General features: G+C 43.4%; 1 protein-coding gene across 1 annotated transcript; it reads right to left on the bottom strand.

Annotated features, from left to right (window-relative positions):
- Window positions 1–5695: 5695 nt before the first annotated feature.
- Window positions 5696–20766, bottom strand: ssh1b (slingshot protein phosphatase 1b). Its single transcript, XM_047570436.1, has 15 exons — window positions 19525–20766; window positions 18103–18140; window positions 14717–14817; window positions 13143–13207; window positions 12037–12158; window positions 11857–11925; window positions 11326–11391; window positions 10755–10949; window positions 10536–10629; window positions 10183–10311; window positions 10003–10049; window positions 9362–9508; window positions 8225–8425; window positions 7444–8086; window positions 5696–7338 (listed from the first exon to the last, which is right to left on the bottom strand). Exons 1-15 carry the CDS (start codon window positions 19603–19605, stop codon window positions 6724–6726), a joined length of 2613 nt encoding a protein of 870 aa, XP_047426392.1. The 5' UTR covers window positions 19606–20766; the 3' UTR covers window positions 5696–6723.
- Between the last annotated feature and the right edge of the window lie 119 nt (window positions 20767–20885).

Genomic DNA, 20885 nt, shown 5'->3' with positions numbered 1-20885 from the left:
AACCTTTCTGTATTTTAGTACATTCTAATATACAGAGCCACCCTTGCCCTCCCAAGGCCTCTCTTTCTATCTCGTCCTATTCTGTCGGAAAGGAATGCTGCAGTGGCTATAATTAAAGTAGGTCTGACTGCTGCCAGTGAGTCAGGAGGCCAAAAAGGAAACAAGACAAGTTAGATAAGAGGTCAGCTGCCAGGTGCCAAGGTCAGACAAAGGAGTCAGGGCAAATACGATCTGGTATCTGTTGACAAATACATGAAGAACCATAAATCCCTGGAGATCATTTTCACGTTCTTTGAAGCTAAATTAATATGCATTGGATTTGTATCACTCCTGAATGTTTTCTGAATTTAATGATTCATTCCGGACAAACATGCCCCTTATGCAGACATCATGCACTGTCAATTACTGCTTTGGAGACAAGGCGCGGCTTGTGTGCCTCCCTCCAGACTATCTGAATGTTTATGATTGTTGTGGTGACGGCGACAGCAGAAAGGTCACCCGGTATACGTGATTCAAGTCACAAATGCTTAAACTTCTGAAGTGAATTGTTTGATGAGAACAGAGTTTAACCGCGGGCATGATTGATGGTGTGGTAGAGATTATCTCAAAGGAAAAACAGCTCAATGGGCTTTAGTGGCATGTGGAACGGGTATTCTTAGCTTACAAACAGCTACAGTAAATGCACTCAACAATACAAACATATTGTTGAGTCAGGTACATTGATGACAGGCTTCATCAAATGGTGAGCAGCCATATGAACACTTTCCATTCTTATGAGTGTTAATAATAATTATGTTGGTTGAATGTTGAAGAATGAGAAGCATTCAGTGACTATTAATTTCTTCCAAGCTTGTCTACACAACAAATGTGCACATAAATGAAACAGTTTTCCTTAAAGCTCACCTCCTATGTAACTATAAATCATGGTTTTTGTTCTTCCAAACTTTAGATTTGTGGAGCAATTGTATTGTAGCTTTACTAGCCACAGAAAAAATCTCTTGTTCTACCGGTTATCCTCACTAGGTTTGCGGGGTGTTGCTGGAGCCTATCGCAGCCGTCATTGGGCGGGAGGCAGCGTACACCCTGGACAGGTCGCCGGTCCAGCGCAGGGCTAACACAGAGACAAACAACCATTCGCACTCGCACTCAATTCACACAATTCAGAATCACCAGTTAACCGAATAAGCATGTCTTTGGAAGTGGGAGGAAACTGGGGAAAACCCACTCAGACACAGGGAAAACATGCAAACTCCACCCAGAAAGGCCCAAACTGGACTCGAACCCAGACCTTCTGACTGGGGGACAAAATAAATAATTAAACTTATTATAAGTTGAATGGCAAAATATAATAGGATATTAACTCTGCTGCAGCATGTGGACATCGTACACTGAGAGTCAGCTAAATGTCATGTATAGGGTTAGGGTTGGGGTTAGGGTGGCAATGGTAAAATAAATAGGAGGAAAGGAAATAGGAGAAGTGAAAAGAACTTAAGTTTTTCATACCTGAAGCGTAATACATGCACAGATTTAATGGTTTGTTAAATTGAAATGGAAAAGCAGTTAACACATAACACTTGAATATGAAAACGAAACTCCCGAACATATTGAGACAAACAAGATTAAACCTGAATCATGTTGATATTAAAGGAATAAATGTTTTGGGACAACAAAAGCACAGCCATGTTTGTGGATACACAACCAGTAGCTGCTTAATTTAGTTTAGCGTTTGAAACAGAGGGAACTAACTAATGCCTGTCCAAAGGTAATAAAAGCTACATAATGTCTGGAGGTACTATTTTCTAGGTTGTCTTCCAGTAGAGCCACATAACTTATAATAGTAAGTGGTATGAATCTTATTACATAATGACTAAATGCCTAAGTGAAGGAAATTAGCACTGGTGATGAAGTGGTACCACCAAATTTCTGTTCATGCAATGGGGCCTTCATCTTTTATCCACCGATCAACTACTGCTCTGAGTCTCCTGGTATGAGGTCGACAATCCAATGTCGACTCGCAGCCTCACTGCATCTAAAGTGTTATTTTGAGACAGATGTGTTATAATGGCAACAGTGGGAGGCATCTGTGACATTGGCTTGCTAGACTCCCTCCCTCATTCTCTCTCTCTCTCTCCCCGTCCCTCTTTCCATGTCTCATTTCTCTCATGCTTCCAATAGCAAGCACACAGTTTATAAGAGACTTGTGACTTCAAGTACCCAAACTATTAGCCTGGTCTCAGGGTAGGCTTTGTGTTTTTTTTTTTTTACCAACTAAGTTTGTCCTTCGTAGAGTCAACTCTCCGAGTAACGTGGCACTAACTCAAAGTTAACAGGACGATATTCAGATGCATAATTTACAGCTCGATTTCCCTAGACTTCTGACAGGCAGGACAGTACGGTCATAAAAAGATAAAATGTGCTGCGGCTATTTAAAGGTGGCATGATGAATTCATTGCAAGCTCACAATAAACTATCAACTTTTATTATATTTTAGCCACAGATGCATATGAACACATTGCATGGGGACTTCATGATGCCTTAAATTACTTACGTCTCTAATGTAGAAAATGTAGCTGACCTTTTTCACCCTGGCCTGTTATTGTTACATTTGCTATAATAATGGATACATAACTCTCATTGATACTTCATATAGTAGTTCCTCTCTCAAACAGGCTGTTACACTAACACATGAGCATCTAAACACTAGATGGATAACAGATTAGAGCAGGTAGATACTCACAGATCCGGATGTTTCAGACGGATGCACTGCCCGCCCGTCGTCCTGTAGGACTTTAGTCCTTCTGGGAGATCTCTGCTGTCACCTGCCCCATGATGTCATACGGACCTCATTTGACTAATTCAATGAGAGTGCTTCCTGCTACTTCCAACTCACTAGGACGGCAAGTGAGGCCAGGAGCAGGCAGATTTGTTTCATGTCACTAATGTGCATGCATTGCAAAAGATTAGATTTTCTGCCTAATTTGTTTTACCTGAAGGGCCTTTTTAGAGGTATTACATGCCCAATGCAAGTGTCTACAAATGTGGACAAAAAGCGATTTAAGTGAAAAATCTTTAAAGACACTGAGCTCTCAGCATTTCAGTCAAAAATCATCTGTGTACACAAAACATATTATGCACAGGAAATAGTTTATTTCCATGATAAACATTAGACTGGACACAATTTTAACAAAATGTACAAAAAAAAAAAAAAAAAAAAGTGCATACACATGAACATTGGCAATGTACAGTACAGTACACAAAAGTTAACAAAAAACAAACAAATAAAAAAAAATAATGAATGTAACAAAATCTTTACTCTCAGGGAGCTTTTATGTTTTCTACATTTTCAAATCGTCTCAAGCTCAAATGCTCAGGGTCTGACTTGTGCTCTATAAATACACTCAATAAATACCTGGACCCCTTTTAAATTACAATATGTCTTAATGTCCTCGATGCCTGGCTCGTAAATAGGATTGTCATTGTGATGCCTGCTGCATGGGACTGATGCAATAGAAAAATCTAACATTGACATTTTTCGTAGAGTCTGAAAACATTTGCCTAAATGATAAAAGCATTATTATTATTATTATCATCATTATTTTTTGGTGGTGGTGGTGGTACAAACACGAGAACTTAATTACTTCTCAATACACAGTAGCGGTATCAGTGCTTTTTAAATTATGGATCACGCCTGCAAGCTAATGTACTCGAGTAGCGAATTGTAGAGAGAAAAATATATATATGTACAGACTGCTAAATTCCAAAGACTTAAATCCACCCTATCTAGTATTTTAATGTAAATGATAGTTCTCATTCCAGCAATTAAGGTTCTTCAGCCCGCTATTGAACCAATACAATGTACCACAAGTTTCCACAATATCAAACAAATACAGTGTTATTATAGGGTATTAATAAATGGAAGTCCATCAAAGTATGTGTGCATTGAGGGGGTTGGGGGGAGGGGGCCGTGGATGAGCTTATGTGTGTTTGCATACATCGTATTATGTGCTATGTTGTACATTGCAAGGAGGATGGTTATTATTGGGGGTGAGGGGTAAGTAAATAATTATACAAAAAGGCTGACCATCAACACACTAACGGAAACCTTGCAAAGCCTGTGACACTTCATGACAGAGCTAAGGCCGAGGTTAAGGCACTTAAATACAAAAAGGAAAACAAGTTGAAAGCACGAAGCAAGCAGCCAAACATGAGAGCGTAAAGTAGAAACTAGAGGGAAAGTGGCTTAAGTTAGAGTTCATATTAATAATAAAGAAATATTGTGACATTTTGGGAAGTATGTTTTACTTGCTTTCTTAGCTAGATTCAGATGATGAGGCTATCTCTGTAGCCGGTTAGCCTAGCTTAACTTTAAGACTGCGAAATGAAAGTAACAGCCAGGCTAGCTCTGTCTAGAGGTAACAACATGTTAAGTGAACTTGAGATGTGTTTGTCTGTGGACTATTTTCGTCAGTTTATGCTAAGCTAACTAGCTAATGGCTATAACTTAACACACATAACCTCGTTGTCAGTATTTTCATCCAGTATTTTCCCCCTAATCTGCCTTTCACCACCTTCTGCAAGCTTCAAGCTTCGTAACGTTTCTCGGTTTCAAATCTTTTCCAGGTGAAATGATTCTGTTTCATATGTGTGGTATCGGTGGCTGCCAACAGTTTTCTTTAAGCGCCTCGTGTTACATAACGCTGAGGCGGCCACGTGAAGGAAAGAACCAAAGTATCTGAATCTAATTACTGGAGCAAACCTGCAGCTCTCTTGAACTCAGTTAAGGTAGAAGGAACAGGGGATGAATTGTTGTTTGTTTCTATTCATCTAATAAAAGAAAGCAAAAAAAAAACAACAACAACTGTAAATTGCATTCATTCTTTGCACAGATTTCATTTCTCTCTGATCTCTGATCTTCGAACACAGTAAAGTATCTTGCATGTGCTTTTCTTGCATCCAAACTGGCGTCATTCGGTACCATTCCAGCACACCCAGCGTGCCAAAAATAGTAAGAAAACAAACATCAGGCAAACGGAAAAACTCGACGATAAACACGTTGTGGCACAGCAACTTTGGATTGGTGGCACAATTTTTGTGAAAAACTGTTCAAACAATGATACAAAATCAAAAATCTACGCGTGATGCGAAGATTGTGATGTCTGACGATTACAGATAAAAAATCTACACAATTCTTGTGAATGGACTTGACAGGACACTGCAAGCAAACGATGTAACTACTTATTTAAAGCATTGTTTTTTTTTTTAACTTTTTTTATTTTGGTGTCTCTATTTCTAAGTGTGCTCAAATTAATTCAAATTAAATGTACTGTAGTCTGTGTGAATAGACGCTAGAGTTGTGCTCAAGTGTTTAATATATCTGTGATTTGCGTGCATTTGCAAAGAGTTTCAGACGTAGGGAAGATGGAGTCGAAAGTTAAATGGGTGTTTACTGTGGGAGCCTCTGAGATAAATAGCTACCCAGACTGGGTACGAAAAGCATAATATGGCAACATGACATGGCTTTGGTTACATCAGAAGGTTAAACTGAATGTTGTAAAAGTCTTCCCGTGTTCTTTCTTTCTTTCTATCATTCTTCCAGACTTAAGACAAATAGTGAATGAACGTATCGTCCTTCTACTGAACTAATGCACGTTTTTCATGTAGCTGACTGTTTAAATGGCAAATGTTTCTTTCGTAAAAAAAAAAAAAAAAAGTGGAAAAAATTAAAAGACAGGCTTAATATTTTTCCGTCTAAACACGTTGAAGATATGTTTTTGTAACACTGCAGAGTCATGCGTGGGCTAAACTGAGCGCTTTAAGTACATGATTACATTAACTTTATTGGAGGACGAGGAGGAGGAGGAGGAGGTCAGGGTGAACCAGCCACTGAGCGGAGAGAACAAAACAGTCTTTGACCAAAACAGTCTGAGATACTTGTGGTCCGAGGTACGACGCTTTACAAAGAGGCATAAAAAGGCTTGCGTATGGTTCGGAAATCATTATGCTTTCACATGAAATGCCCTCTTGTGATGCAAAAAAGCAGCTGCAGCAGGGAAAACGTGTCGGTGGGAAAGTGTGGAGAGAGTAGATGCGGTGGAACCGGCTCAGCTATAAATATTCATTGAGCACCTCCATGAATACTGTTGATGAGCGGGATTGGAAACACACAGTACACTGACAGAAGCGTGTTACTTCGGGCATTTTTCTTTTCATCAACATTAACGTGCTGAGGGTGGCACTCTGAGGGATCATAAAGACACAACAGCTAGATCTTACAAACCACCGATGTCTTGCCAAACCCGTCTGCTGAAGCTAAAATGGCAGGATTAACGCTCATCTCCACTGGGAGTATCCCGTGTGCAGGATGGGACAGAGAGGTGCGAAGAGCCGAGATGGCTGTCAATCACGTCCGAAGGAGAGGTGAAGGGCTTGAGAAAGTTTTTCCGTCTCAACTTGACCAAAAGCATCCTGGCCTTTAGCACATGGTGAAAACATCCAGCGCCATCTGCATCCTAATGCCAGCGGTCTGTAACAGGGCACTCAGAGCGCTGCTGCAGCTTGTTCAAATGGAGCTATGACGCCAAGACATTACAGCAGAGGTCAGCGCAGAGCTTCGTTTCTGTTACATCACCAAAGCAGTGGTCGTCTAATATCTCACAGCCTGTCGTAGCGGTCGAGGCAGCGGTAAGCCGCTTCCTCCGTCTCATCGCTGCTCGAGCCACTGCATTAAGGAAGGGACCCCACTGGGAACTGGCCCTCCATGGCCATGCTCGGCAGCTTCTCGAGACGCTCCGCCCTCTGGCGCATCAGTTCCAGGCTGAACTCTATCCCCAGTCCTGGCATCTGCAGCTGGGCGAGACCCTGCTGCGGGAGCTCCACCGCACCGCCGGGGTGTAACACACCGAAGGCCTCGGCGCTCCCTCTTAATATTTGCTCCCCCGTCTGCCGTTCGTCCATGTCCTCCGTGTCCACCGAGCTGCGGTCCGGAGGCATCTCCTCGCAGTTCATGGGCGAGACCAGTTTCTGGTGGTTGGTCAGGGAGACGGACGGGACGGCGGGGGTGCAGGTGGAGCAGCGGTAGACGTAAGAACAGGGCTGGACCAGGTTCGGCGGGACGGCTCCAGGGGTCGGTAGGGACTGCAGGATCGGGGTGGAAGCAAAATGTGTCCCGGGTGGGTCTATGCATATGGAGGGGACGGTGCAGTGTCGGGAGGGGTTAAGGCGGTGGGAACGGCCTCCTGCGGGACGGTCACAACGCCGTCCTTGTGGTAGACGCATGCAGTCTTTACAGGACTGATAGGAGGGCTTCACTTTTAAAGGGTTTCCTGCACCAGCGCTGTCCTGAATGGGCAAAGAATGGGATAGAACATATGGTCAGACACGAACACGGTTCAAAATCAGCACAATTCAGACTGTGGTAAACCAAAAGGTACTTTCTTAACTCACATCAAAAGCTGCAGGGCAGCTGCGCTTGGCGGCCAGGCGGTTGCTGTTGTTGGTGTTCAGGTTGGCTAAGCCTAACCGGCTCTCCTCACTCCTCTCGGCCTCCTCCCCTGACTTCTTCCCGTCGGAATTTCCAGGCGTCTGAGCCAAGGCCGCCATCTCAGCTTCCTCTTTCTTGGCTTCTTCTTCGTCCTCTTCCTCCAGCGTGCTGAACTCGAGCCTCAGTCTCATGTCTTCCAGGGGATCAAGGCGGCCACATGTCTGCGCCGCCGTGCCCTCCCCTGGTAGGGCTAAATGGGCCATGGGGAAACCCTCGTCCTCCAACAGAGCATCTCTCTCAACGTCTTCGATCTCGATGAAAACTCTTTCCATACCGAGCAGAGGGGGACCTCGCACTGGAGTGGAGGGCTCACTGTCCAATGCAGAGTCTGACAAACGTCTGAAGTAATAGTTATAGTTGAGAGAGTCCAGGGGCTCCATCTCCAGACCCATACCCCTACATGGAGACGCCCCGCAGCCTCCCCAAGCTTCTTCCTCTCTGAGCACCGGTGTTTCCTCTCCACCAGCACAGTGACCAGAGGCCTGGAGATCATCTGAACCTTCCTCATCTGTGCCAGGCCTCCAGAGCTTGTTGTGCCGCTGTTTGCTGTGAAGGTAGAGAAGGTAAAATAATAACACACTGACACCTTCACAAGGCGCCATTCTAATTCATTAACGTCAGCTGCATGTGTGTCATCACTGATAACTCCAAGCCAAGTGAAGGGCAAACCTCAGACTTGCTTACCTGGCGTCCAAGATTCCCTCATATTCTGCCAGCTGTCTCATGAACCCGGCGTTGGGTTGAGCTATGCTCCGTTTCTGCTTGACAAAGTTGTAAGCTTTCTCCAGAGACCAGCCATACTCCTTCATTGCATAGGCAATAACTGTAGAGGCAGACCGGCTCACCCCCATCTTACAGTGCACCAGGCACTTGGAGTTATTCTTCCTATTGGACAGAGAAACAACACATTTCACTTCAATGTTTTTCAGGCCAAGGAGGGCCCCCCAATGGATGAGAGATTAAATAGCTACCTACTATATGTGTTCTATATCTATCAAATATTATTTTTTTTATTTTAAACATGTAACAGGAGTACATATATATATCTATATATATATGAAATTAAAAGATTAATAAAACAAAGCGATCCATTATGGCCTCAGTAGTTGATTGGAGCGAGCCACACCGTTAGCTTCTTTTATGCTAATATTGCAGCGTGCTTCTGGATTTCACCTGAGGACTGAATAGACTCTCGGCCAATTGCGGGGAACCTGATATAGTCAGTGTGTAATACTTGGTCTTGCGATTGGCTCAGCACTGATAGGGGCGGGGCCTACTGTGTACAGGAAGCTTAGATTGACAGGTCTGTGTGGCGCTCTGTGTGAAACGGTGGCCTGTTGAGACAGCTCCTGTATCACTAAATGAGTGGAGGGTTGACTGAAAGATAACATTTTCATGAAAGTATTTTGTTCATGTTCACGTTGCATCCATGAGCACTCCTCATGTCTCGGGTTTTCCATTTTTATTTTTACAAACATCCTCTGTACCTCAAGTTAATACAGTCAGACAGTTGCATAGCAACCAGACTGATCACACCATTTCACATCTCTGTTACTGGCAGAATTCACATGCATTACATTTAGGTGGGAGAAAAATCAGTGTGATCGCAGCCCCAGCACTCGGGAAGAATGACGTGAGTCAGTCAAACTGTGATGCCTAAAAACGAAATCTCGGTCTATTAATAACAAATTCTGCGGGAGCACAGCTCTACCGTAAACATTTCTTTCATGACTAACAGCCTTATATTACAGTTTGTCATTTCTACTCTGCCCGATGCGCCCAAAAGTCACAGCTGGTTTTATTTCATGTGTGGGGTCTCACTTGGCTTTGACGATAAAGTTGTAGGTGTCGTTCCAGTGGGCCAGCAGGTCGGTGGCGTCCTCGTCGTACACACGGATGTTGTGGTAAGAGAACATCCCCGGGAAGAAGTTGTCAATTTCTCTGGTAACATTCAGAATATAACCAACCCTGCAACAAAAACAACAACACGTTAGCTCCACTGCTCTTTAGATTAACTGCTACTCAGTAATGCATCGTGAAATTAATCCGAATCACTGCTGCAGTGATAGAGAGCCATCATACAGACGTGTGCGTGTGTTTTTAACTGTATTTTTATTCTTTTTTCTTGCCAAACTCGGAAACTGTAAGATTGAAATATTACTTTATTAAATTCACTGGGTGGTCTCAGAACAGCAGGCACATTCGTTTTCTAATCCAAAGTAATTGCAGTTCAAGACTTCAGCTTGTATTAATTTTCATGTCATATTTAAAAATCAAACACTGGACTTTACAATATGTTTTACAATGTTTTGTTGTGTGTTTGTTGCGTTTCCTTTGGTCTTAATATTACCTGAAAGATAACCAGCCAGTTAATCCAAGAAGAAGAATACGAGTGTACAAATAGACACAAGCTGTTTATCTGATACTACTTAAGAAGAAAACATTTAATGCCACCAGCTCACCCGCAGTCACGTAGCTCTTCCAGGTTGGAAGCGTTCCACTCTGAGCCCTAAAGAAGAATAAAGGCCTTAATTAGAACAATTGGTAAGAATTAAATCAGCTGGGAATTCAATACAAGAGTGCATGATCAAACGAGGTTAAAAGAGGTCTTATGTAAAAAACAGAAAGAAAAAACAACTAACCAAATAAACGTGGTCAAATATAAGTGTGGGCTTGTCCATCTGACCCAGGATCAAAAGCATCTCGTTGTCTATGAACTCCTTGTATTCTTTGAGGTTGCAGCTCATGTGCTGCTCCAGCTCATTACGGATCTGACGACGAGATAAAGTTAGAGAATGAGTCGGAGGACTTTTATTTTGCACTCGGTCCATGCAAAATGTCAACATGAATCCACAGCGTCTTCTATCAGAGGGTCTGCCATGAAAAAATTAAACGTTATTCAAACTGTACACATGATTCTCATCTCCTTGTTAATGTATCTTTTACCATTTATTACCAAAAGATCCAAAACTACCCCACATATTTTGGCGCATACCTCCTTCGACGTGATGTTCTCCAGGTCTTGGAACATCATGATGTTGCGTAGTTTGGCTTTAATGAGACACTCTGTCCTCTCTCGCTCAGTTGGCCTGCACATAACAAGTCAGTTGATGATAAAACGTGGATAAAACCGTTTTAAATCTTCTTCCTGATCCGGTGTTAGTATTGTAAGGACCTCAGTAATGATTCCTTATAACTAAATCTGCTGTCTCACCGGTCAACAAACATGGTGGGAGAGTCAGGCCGTGTGGTCTCCAGGTCGGTCATAGCGTTCCACTCGTTGATGCAGCTTTGCTCGGAGGTGATGCAGCTCTCATAGAAGGCCATCCACGTGAGAGCAATGCCCCCTGGGAAGTAGTTGAAGCGGCGAGACACCTCGCAGGCCTTGTGGAGGACCTGCAGGGCGGACCTGCATGAACAGGGAGCAAACGTTGACCACCCAAAATCCCTACAACTAAAATGTGTACAGGCAGACTTATTAGGCGGTACGTCTGACAACCGACCAGCAGGTGGCGTGTTAATGCACAATTCAGACCAGGAAGTTCATTCTAGTGATGAGCTTAGTGGGAAATTAAAATTAAATAGTCGAGAGCCTGCTGTTTTAACAATAAAACTAAAATACACTTTAATTTGGATTACTGTTGAAGATGAAGGTCTATTTAGAGATAATTTGTGCACTGTGAGGTCCATCCAGTGTCAACAATGTTTTCCCCCTGTCCTTTCAAAACACACATGACTATAAACATAGGAGACTACTCCTAGGTGAACGTGAAGACGTTACTCACCACATGGCCTGCACAGACACAGGCTTGAAGACATGTGACCGCCCTGCCGTGTTCACACTGAAGCCTCTGAGGAGGAGGAGGAGGGAGAAGAGGAGAGGAATGATCAGTGCGAGGCTGGATGGAGGATGAAGAGCGATGGGAGGGGGGAGTGGGGAGGTGGGGGGTGGGGGGGCACACAGACTGGACGGGGCTCGTTAGTGGGACTATTCAGGACACACGCCAGTGGAACATTCCTCCAGTATACAGAGGCAGCAACAAAGTTAACAGGTCAGCAAGAACCGTTCTCACACACAGAGAAAATAAAAACGATGTAATTCTCTCCTCTGCCACTGGAGGGCAGCAAATATTAACATGAGAGGCCGAGCAACACATGCAACTGGCTGAATATCAGCTGCATGAGACATTACCGTTACATTTAAATCTGATTTATATTACGAATTAGCATTTGAATGAAAATACCCCATTGCAGTTGTGTGCTGATTTCAAGCTTAATTATTCCATCTTTTTTTAAAAGGACACGCTGAAACTTACCCATCTCCATCTAGATGTATGTTGGTATCACTCCACAGTGGCAGCACCATCCCAATAGAGCAACTTTTACTGTAGATCATAAGAATAGCATTTAAAAAAAAAAAAAAAACAGTCTGATTAACATGTAGTAAAAAATGTAAAGCGCAGAGAGAGAGAGAGAGAGAGAGAGAGACTAATTACCTGTCCTTGTCTGTAAAGTCCATTCCCAGGACAATGTTTTCCTCTGTATCTTGATGGCCATTGGTGTAGATAACGACCATGTAGCGCACTCGATCCGACCATCCGCTCTCTAACCGCACTGCCTGTACAACAAAAGGAGAGTTTGTAAAAAAAAAAATAAAAAAAAAGAGAAAAGTATCTGAATCAATGCTCCCTTGAATTATTGTGTACAACTGTATGGGAAGCTAAAAAAAATGCGGCTACTTTCTGTTGTTATTCTTGCTGCTGGAAGTGACGTCGACTGAGCGACGATAAATCTCATGCAGACAGGCTTCAAGATATAAAAAGACTCGGCTTTGTTGTGCCCAGTTTGGTTTCAATCAGATTATTTTCATTTAGAGAAGGACACGCTATAATACAACAAACAAATACATTTAAACGTTACTGTCAACCTCGTTTATATAGATCATACTGCCTTATTTTTCTAATTTTAAAGTTTTTACTGTTACTGTAGGACTTTCATTGCACAGTGCAACTTGATGTTTTACTGAGCTTTGAATTTCAGACTATCATGACCTATTTCACTTTCATTTCAATGCATACTGCACAGAATGCTTCCACATCCCTTTCACATAATACGTAACACATACACCGATCAGGCATAACATTATGACCACATTCCTAATACTGTGTAGATCTCTTTTGTGCCTCCAAAACAGTTGTGACTCATCAGAGAATGGACATGGGCCTTCTGAGGGTGTCTGGTAATAAAACATTGTCACTGGGGGACTTTGGGATCCTGTGGGTTGAGGGGAGGGGCCTCTGTGGATCATCCCACAGATACTTGATCAGTCTGGGTTCTAGTGAGGTCGACACTGGGCTGTTTTTCATGTTTCTTTAGTTGTTCATGTGTGTGTGTGTGTGTGTGTGTGTGTGTGTCAGGCTGCATCCTGCTGGGGAACGCCATCATTGCTATGGGGTGGGGGTGTCTGGCCTGGTCTAGGCGGGTGCTACATGTCTATGTAACATCTACACGAACAGGACATTGTATTGCCACAAGATGGTCAATGCTCTTCACTTCTACTGTCAGTGGTTTTAATGTTGTGGCTGATCAAAGGTATACTGACCAGCTTAATGCGATCTTCAGACCGGAGGATCTTGAACATGACCTGCAGGTGTTGAGGTAAATCGCCTGGAAGCGAAGCGTTGAGACAGATTAGACGACTGAACAAAGTGCACCACGAAGAAGCTTAGTTTAATAAACAGTAGTTCAGCGACAATGGCGGCTTGAAACCTCTCAGAGAGGGAAACTGTTACAGTGATGGTCCATTCAACAGATCACAAATGAATAGCAAGTTAACGAGATACTGTTATGTTGCAATGAACGATTAGTTTTTGCTATTCAACTCAGGTAGCAATACCATTAACAACCTCTAGGTGGCTGCTATCAATCACATAAGGGTAGCTACTTTAGCATGAATGAAAAATAACAGACATCATCTGATTTTCTACATCACATTAATTTTCAGATTCAGGAAATCCAGCATAACGAACAACAAATAACTCAACTAATAACTACTAAGTATTTCAATGACAATGTTCATTTATTTTGAAATTTTGTGTCAGCGCAGACTAGCACTGGCTGTTGCTGAGTGGACTATATTCATAGCAATGTTGCTAACAGCTAGCCTGACACAATGGTTGGAGAACCCCCCCCCCCCAAAAAAAACCCTATGCAACGCTGCGCCACAATACCAACACACGATTACCCAAATGGAAAAGCTGCCAATGGAGTGACATGAAGATTAACTAGACCAATTAACTGGTGTTTAGCAGCCAAACTGTTCCAACGTCATCACTACAGTCTGGAGGTCATCTACCCTGGCACAGATGGGGGATCTCTTTCCACCATGACCTATGCTTTAATGAGCATTGCGTGACAACTGAAGTAAATACTAAAGTAAACATAACAAAGATCAGACTATCAATACAGATAATATATCAGACGCACTTCATTCACTCACAATCAACACAATTTCTGGACTTTCAAACAAAGAAAAAAAAAAAGCTAAAGGTCATCTACAAACTGAGCATTCAGCTGCGTCTATTGTGCATTCATTGTTGATTTCCTTTCCCAGTGGGAGGAAATATGTTACATATTTCTCTCAATGAAGAAAAATCTTAACCCTATAACCTAGATGTGCTGAACTGTGGGGTTTTTCTGCCTTTGTCCTCAAATGACTCCAGTCTCAACAAGGAACAATAACGTCGGAGGACATAAAATGACCTAAAATGGCATTAAATCAGCAAAGAGATAAAGTATACAGAGCAAAGATCAGCCATTCTCAGCGTTATTATGACAAGGTAGGTCAAAATTTGTAGGTAAATGTCTCCTTCAAATGCATTTCCAGGCCTCTATATTCTTTCAAACAGCTGTTGGCAAACTGCTTGAGACCGGTGCTGATCATTTCGGCATCCCCGCTGTTCAACTGCAGGTTACTTCAGGTCAGACTCAAAAAAAAAAAAGGTAATGGTTCCCAACACCGCTTAGAATTAAAAACAGACAAACCCACAGGGAGAAGAAAGCCTCAGCAAGAACAATGTTTCTTTTGTCCGAAGCTTGTTTGCACAAAGGATATGGGCAAAAAAAAAAGGAAAAAAGAAAGAAGAAAGCTTCTTATGTGGCTACATTTGTTCCTACCTGCGTGTTTGTGGTGGGTTGGCGTCTTTGGTTCCTGTGCATTACCACCCTGTTGGAGGAAGAGGGCGGCTCCTTTGACCATGAAGAAGCTCTCGCTGAGGCTGCAAAAAAGTACAAAAGTGCAAAATAAATTCAGGGAGGTTTGGAAAAGTGTGTATTAATGCTAAAACCCAGAGACAATAATCACTCTGTTGCTTTATGTTTCAAAGGAGACAGAGGACCCGCCGGGCTGTTTCACAACAAGATGGACTGAAGGGAGACAGAGGACTGATGGGACATGTGCCGCTGCTACAGAAACAGACTTTCACGGGCATGGACATGGTTAAAAAGCCAGGAAAAAAAGCCAGTAGACGTATTGTTTTCAGATTCTCTTCATTAACCAGCTCATAAATTATCAGTTTATGATGTACACCAAAACACATCTTAGTTCTAGACTGAAAAGGGAAGAAGGAATGGGCATCACTACAGTATTTCTCATGATGGACTTGGACATGTACAAGCAGAAGCACAAACTATGCTAAGTTCAAAATACTCCAAAAAACAGCTACACAATATCCATCCAGGTGTTTCTCCTAGTAACAGTCTTCAGAAACAACTAAAGCCACATCAACGTACCTACCACATACCCAAGCATCCTGTTCTTATTTTATTATTGTCTGTAAAGCATCATCCGAACCCAAACTCCCAAAAATTTGTTTAAACACATACACTGATCAGGCATAACATTATGACCACCTCACTATTGCGTAGGTCTCCCTTGTGCCTCCAAAACACTTGTGACTCATCAGAGAATGAGACACGGGTCTAATGAGGACGTCCTGTGACGTCTGGTAACAAAATGTTAGCAGTGGGGGGACTTTTGGGTCCTATGGGTTGAGGGGAGGGGCCTCTGTGGATCATCCTACACGGGCGAGATCAGTTTGGGATCTGGAGAATTTGGAAGCCATCTACTACTTCTCCCTCTCCTCCCGGTCATAATGTTCTGGCTGATCAGTGTATCTGTTAAGTGATGTGCATAAGGTCACACAGCATGTTGCCAGTATTATATATATACATATAAACTTCCTTAATACCATTAAGAGAAAAGCTGATATGCTTTAAAATTAAAAGTAGGAACATTAACCTTTTCTTAAATATGGTTCGATCGTTCGTTTTCGGAGGATAATGATGACCACCCATCACAGTTATTTAAATCACCAAAGATGGAAAAAAGGAAAACTAGGCTGCTCAGTGCAAAAGAAAAAACATGTATATATACGGAACTTTTTTTTTTGTGTGATTCCAACTCAAATGAACATAAAGTGACTAAATGGAGACCATGAACACAGTAGTTTGAAACAATATAGCAGGAATTCAGTTAGATTTCCTGCTTTAGTCACTTTATTCTCACTTGAGAGGAATAAAGTTATATTATACGAGCCTATGAAACAGCTGCTTTTAGTACATACAGCTGCACCCAGGTGCAGTTTGTGTACGTATGTAGTCCTCGCTGGTTCACTGAGCATGACAGAAGAGTTCCCGATCCACATAACATGACAACCACGTGACCGCTGACCAAACGATCCCATGTGCTTCAAAACTCCCTCCTATGTTGAATGAAACACTGCCGGGTCATGACTGCGTCGCACCGAAGGAGAGCTTCAGCGTCTTTTTTCTCCCACGGAACAGAGCGCAGCTTTGTTTAACCACAGTCTCATTCCTCTCTCAAGCAAAAACACACAAAGCCTGGTATGACTGAGTGGGAGCATCACAGGCCCTTTTGTTTCAGCTCCTCTGCTGAGTGCTATCGTTGGACATGACAGGGGAAAATTAACTACAAGGCTTGACGTGCTGAAATAACATGAAGCCAGGAAAAAAAAAACACGACTTTCCTTAAACAAATCTACACTGCGACAGAGGAAAGGCTCGACAGCTCAACTTCTGCTCCCAGAATTAAAGACTTGTAGATGTGTTTGGCTACATGCGTGACTCTAAATCTGCCTTCGAGTTTTAATGCCGTTTGATTAAATGAATCCCAGACTCCTGGCACCACACGCTCCATTCCTCGTGTTTTACTTACATGCGGCAGATCTCCGTCCGCGTCAGGGCAGCTTTCTCCACAAAGTGAGGCAGCACAGTGAACACGGCTTTATGGGACGACTTCACGACTAGATGCATCCTGACGCTTGTGTTGTCTACAGCCTTTTAAAAATTTTTTTTTTTTTAGAAAGACACATCCAAAAAAAATCTCCTTTTCATCCATCCATCTGTCTGTCTGCCTTGTACACCTGCGCATTCCTCTGGCTCTGGCCTATTTCAGCTCAACTTCGTGCCTTCCTCTCTCCCTCCCACAACTTTTCTTTCCATCCCGAGCCTTCGAGCCTTGCGCCGTCTGGGTCTCCGCTCACGTTTGGCTGGCCCGTCTCCTCTCCGCGGCGGCCGGCTCTCCCCATGCGACGCTCCGTGCCACAATGCCATCATTCATGCCAGGGCGCGCGGGAGGTGGAAATGTTACTTGGCGTCGGTTTCACGTTTGACATGCAGAACTCTGAACCCGGGCTCTACATTGATGAATACGGGCTTCGGAGGCACACAAAGCATGATATGACAAATCCACACACACACACACTCAACACAAAGCAGTCTCCGCCAGAGCTTTGCTGACACAAATTGTGATTTTTGTGACGTCGAGCCGTTTAAAGAAAAGCTCTGTGACAACAAGGAACAACTGTCTCTGCGCTCTCTGTTACGCAACTGAGAACAAAAGACGTGCTTTTTAAAAAAAAAAAAACTTGTCAGGTTAAATCAACATTTCTTCCAAGGTTTTTTTTTTTTAATCCAGTACAACAGCGAGAAACAACAAGCCATTAGAGAAAATAAACTGCCAAACCGATACTGTCCCAGAACTGAGGACAAGACAATCAGCTTTGCCAAAATAGCTTTTAATAGGACAAGTGGGTCCTCAACAGTCTAAGTCTCGGCATACGGTTCAAGATGGTGAATATTTTGACAATAATGAATGAATCTGAGATGAATACTAGGAATACATAGTAAGTCCACAACCAGTGTCAATTCAAGCTGTTTTCCTTTTAAAATAATTGAGCGAACTGCCAAATAAACTGTTTTCACACTGGAGGCTGCGGTTTGTGGTGCTGTTGAACTGTGCTGTGTTGTGCCGACGCGTGTTTCTATTATTTTGACATCTCCACATTAGTCAGTGGGACGGGCTAAATAACAGACGCACTTTTGCATTTAAGCTGTTTCAGCATTAACTAAACATTAAGATTTAACGCAGGGCTGTTATAATATATTAGGACGATTCGATTTCTCTTACGTAGCTAATGAAGTGGCAATTGATTGCAAAGTGAGTTCAAACGTGAGGCTTTTTAACCCTGAATGCTTCTTACCTCTGGTTATTTTTCCTGTCATCGTCGCTTCCAAAGTCCTAAAAGACAAAAACAAAGGGGAGAATGAAAAGCTTGCAACGGCAAAATGACAACAGTGGGAATTTATTTGGTGGCGTCACACTTTACAGAACCCTGAACCTTAAACCCTGAGAACACTGAATAAATGAATGAAAAGGAGAATACATGATACATGATATAGGTGGATACAAAAGCTACATAAAGCCCACTGCTGGGTAGACTCATAAAGCTACTGTTAGTTTTGCCCTGAGATAATTTCTTCCTACTCTACTTTAATCTTCATCACCAATACATTCTCCTGCAGTCTGATAAAACCACCAAGTTCTCAGTGATGTTTAGCAGTAGGGATGAAGCACGCCAGCGCCATCTGCTGCTTCCCTCCAGTCAGTGTTGTGATCTCATCTGCTGTGATTGTCCCACAGAGCAGAAGGCCGGATCCCACCTTCAAATGGAGCAAATCCAGCATAAAACAAAAAAAAAAACACGCACATCCAAACATCAGTCTCTCTTTCCGCAGGCTGACTCTTGCAGAATAGTGAGCTGTAACGCTGACAGGGATCCAAACCACCCACTTATCCTGAAAGGAGGAATGCCACAGTTTATTTTTGTTTGGCCAGCCTGCTTCAGAGCACATAATCCACCAGAAACTGAAGCACTGAGACCGATGTTATGATTTCACTCGGATCAATGTTGGACATAAGTCTGCTGATAAGATGCTGGCTTTTACACGTGGGATTTCATTTTGGTCCCCAGCCTGGGACTCCTAATTATCTGGAACTGAACTGATGCTGTGATCACGGCGTGATTAATAACTTTTATTTCCTCCGTGGTGCTGCATACACCTGAGGTTTAGACTGTGCCAAAGAAGTGGCAACAAACTGCATTGTTTACACCATGCGAAATATATATATATATTTTTATTAAGATTTAGTTCACTTGACTTCACTGCTCTATGACTCTCTCTCTCTCAGTGGCGAATGCAAACAGCTGCAATTACCCTTTAGAGTTACACCGCAAAACAAAAACCCAACAACAGCGAGGCAGAGAGGAACCTGAGTGCAGCGGCAGCAAAATGACCACTTTGTCTTCACAGCTAAACCCTACAGCCCACCAACCCCCCTCCTCCTCCACCACCACCCCCCTCTGCAGGATTTTGTTTACAAATCCGCTGCCACAAACAACTCTCCGCTCCGACAATGCCACAGCACGGCAAGTTCGTGGCGCACGCAGCAATGACGGAAGTAAGGTCAGCCTATCCTGCCGTGCGTTAACCATCGCACATCATGTCTTGACAGAGGCTCCAGAGAGAGCGCATTCTTGGCGTTTCCTCCTCGCACCGCACCGCACCGCACCGCACCGCACAGCACCGCACACAAAGACCCAGCCCCGGCTTTTCCCACTCACCTCCCCCGCACTGCTGTTGGTCGTGCTCGCCGAGGATGCTGCACTGGGGGTGGGAGAGCGCTGCAGTGTCACCAGGGCCATGGTCGGTGGGCTGCAGCCGCGGAGAGGAGGAGGAGGAGAAGAGGAGGGGAGGGGATGGAGGGAGCGCCTATCCTGGAAGATGCGCGGCTGAGATAGTCTCTGTCACCGGGGAGAAAATGCCTAGTCAGACTCTCATCCAGCGGCACCTGGCTCCGCGGCAGCAGAGGCGGCGGCGGCGGCGCTGGTGCTGCTGCTGCTGCTGCTGCTCCCTTTCGGTCCTGCTCCGTGCGTCTTCTGCGGTTACCGGAGTCCTCATGAGCGGAAAGTGATGACAGAGTTCCGTCGCTTGTACCGAGGCGGCGGCGGCGGCGGACCCCGCGGTTTCATCCCCGGTGCGCAGACAGACAAACAAAACACGGTGCAGGTTGAGCCCGGGCAGAAATGACATGCAGCTTTGGCGGACGCCTCTGATTGGCTGGCCTAGTTCGCGTGTGCGCTGTCATTGGGCCAATGTTGTCAAGGTGACAGGCCAGACTAGGAACTCCCATATACAATTATTCTGCTCTCGTTATGAAACGTCGATTCCCTCTTCAATTAATCGATTGTGTTTTTGATATATCAAGCCTGAATATTAATTAAAATGCACACCGAGGTTTTCTATAATATAAAGCCAGTATGACCAAGCGTTTTCGCTTGTGGATCGTTAAAGCCCTAAGTTCTTTTGTCCTGCCACACGGCCAAAACTCCAAAATATTCGTCTAAAAAAAAATATTTATAAATTTGGACTCACTCTTTTGCCAGCGTAATATGGTATTTGGACTTAATAATATTACCCAAATATTTATTTATTTATTTAAATACTTATTTATTTTCTGCTATTTTTCTTAATAAATAGATCTACTGTTTTATCTGTAAAATTGCAGACAATTGCATTATTAAATCATATAAATTTATATAAATAAAATACTCACATTACATCACATTACATCATTCTATGCACACACACATACAGTGTGTATATATATATATATACACATATACATATATATACACATGCAAATTGTTGACTTGCATTTAATGAAATTCTCTTGAGGTCAAGGTTTAAATGTGTCTGCACCGTGCATCATCACTGTCCAAATATGTCCCTCTGTTGGCCCCCATGGCCTGAATGCATGAGAGGGTAAACAAGCCAGTCCTGGAACAAGAATGCTTCCGTTGTCATTAGGCCTACCCTCAATTATCACTACTGGCCTGTAATGAGATCGTCCCCTGCCGCTCTTCACCCACCACCGCTCAGATTAGTCAGTCGTTAGACAGACAAATGTGGCATCTGCAGGTGG

Source organism: Mugil cephalus, chromosome 19, assembly GCF_022458985.1.
Source record: "Mugil cephalus isolate CIBA_MC_2020 chromosome 19, CIBA_Mcephalus_1.1, whole genome shotgun sequence".
NCBI lineage: Eukaryota > Metazoa > Chordata > Actinopteri > Mugiliformes > Mugilidae > Mugil > Mugil cephalus.
Note: the sequence above shows the minus strand (reverse complement) of the source record. Positions and strands in the feature narration are given on the sequence as shown.

Excerpts from the sequence above, each read along its gene's own strand:
- ssh1b (XM_047570436.1), bottom strand. The coding sequence starts at position 19,605 with ATGGCCCTGGTGACACTGCAGCGCTCTCCCACCCCCAGTGCAGCATCC. Across the intron at positions 13,208-14,716 it reads AACCCACCACAAACACGCAG|GCGATTTACCTCAACACCTG; the intron begins GTAGGAACAAAT and ends CTTCGCTTCCAG. Across the intron at positions 12,159-13,142 it reads CTGAAGATCGCATTAAGCTG|GCAGTGCGGTTAGAGAGCGG; the intron begins GTCAGTATACCT and ends TTTGTTGTACAG.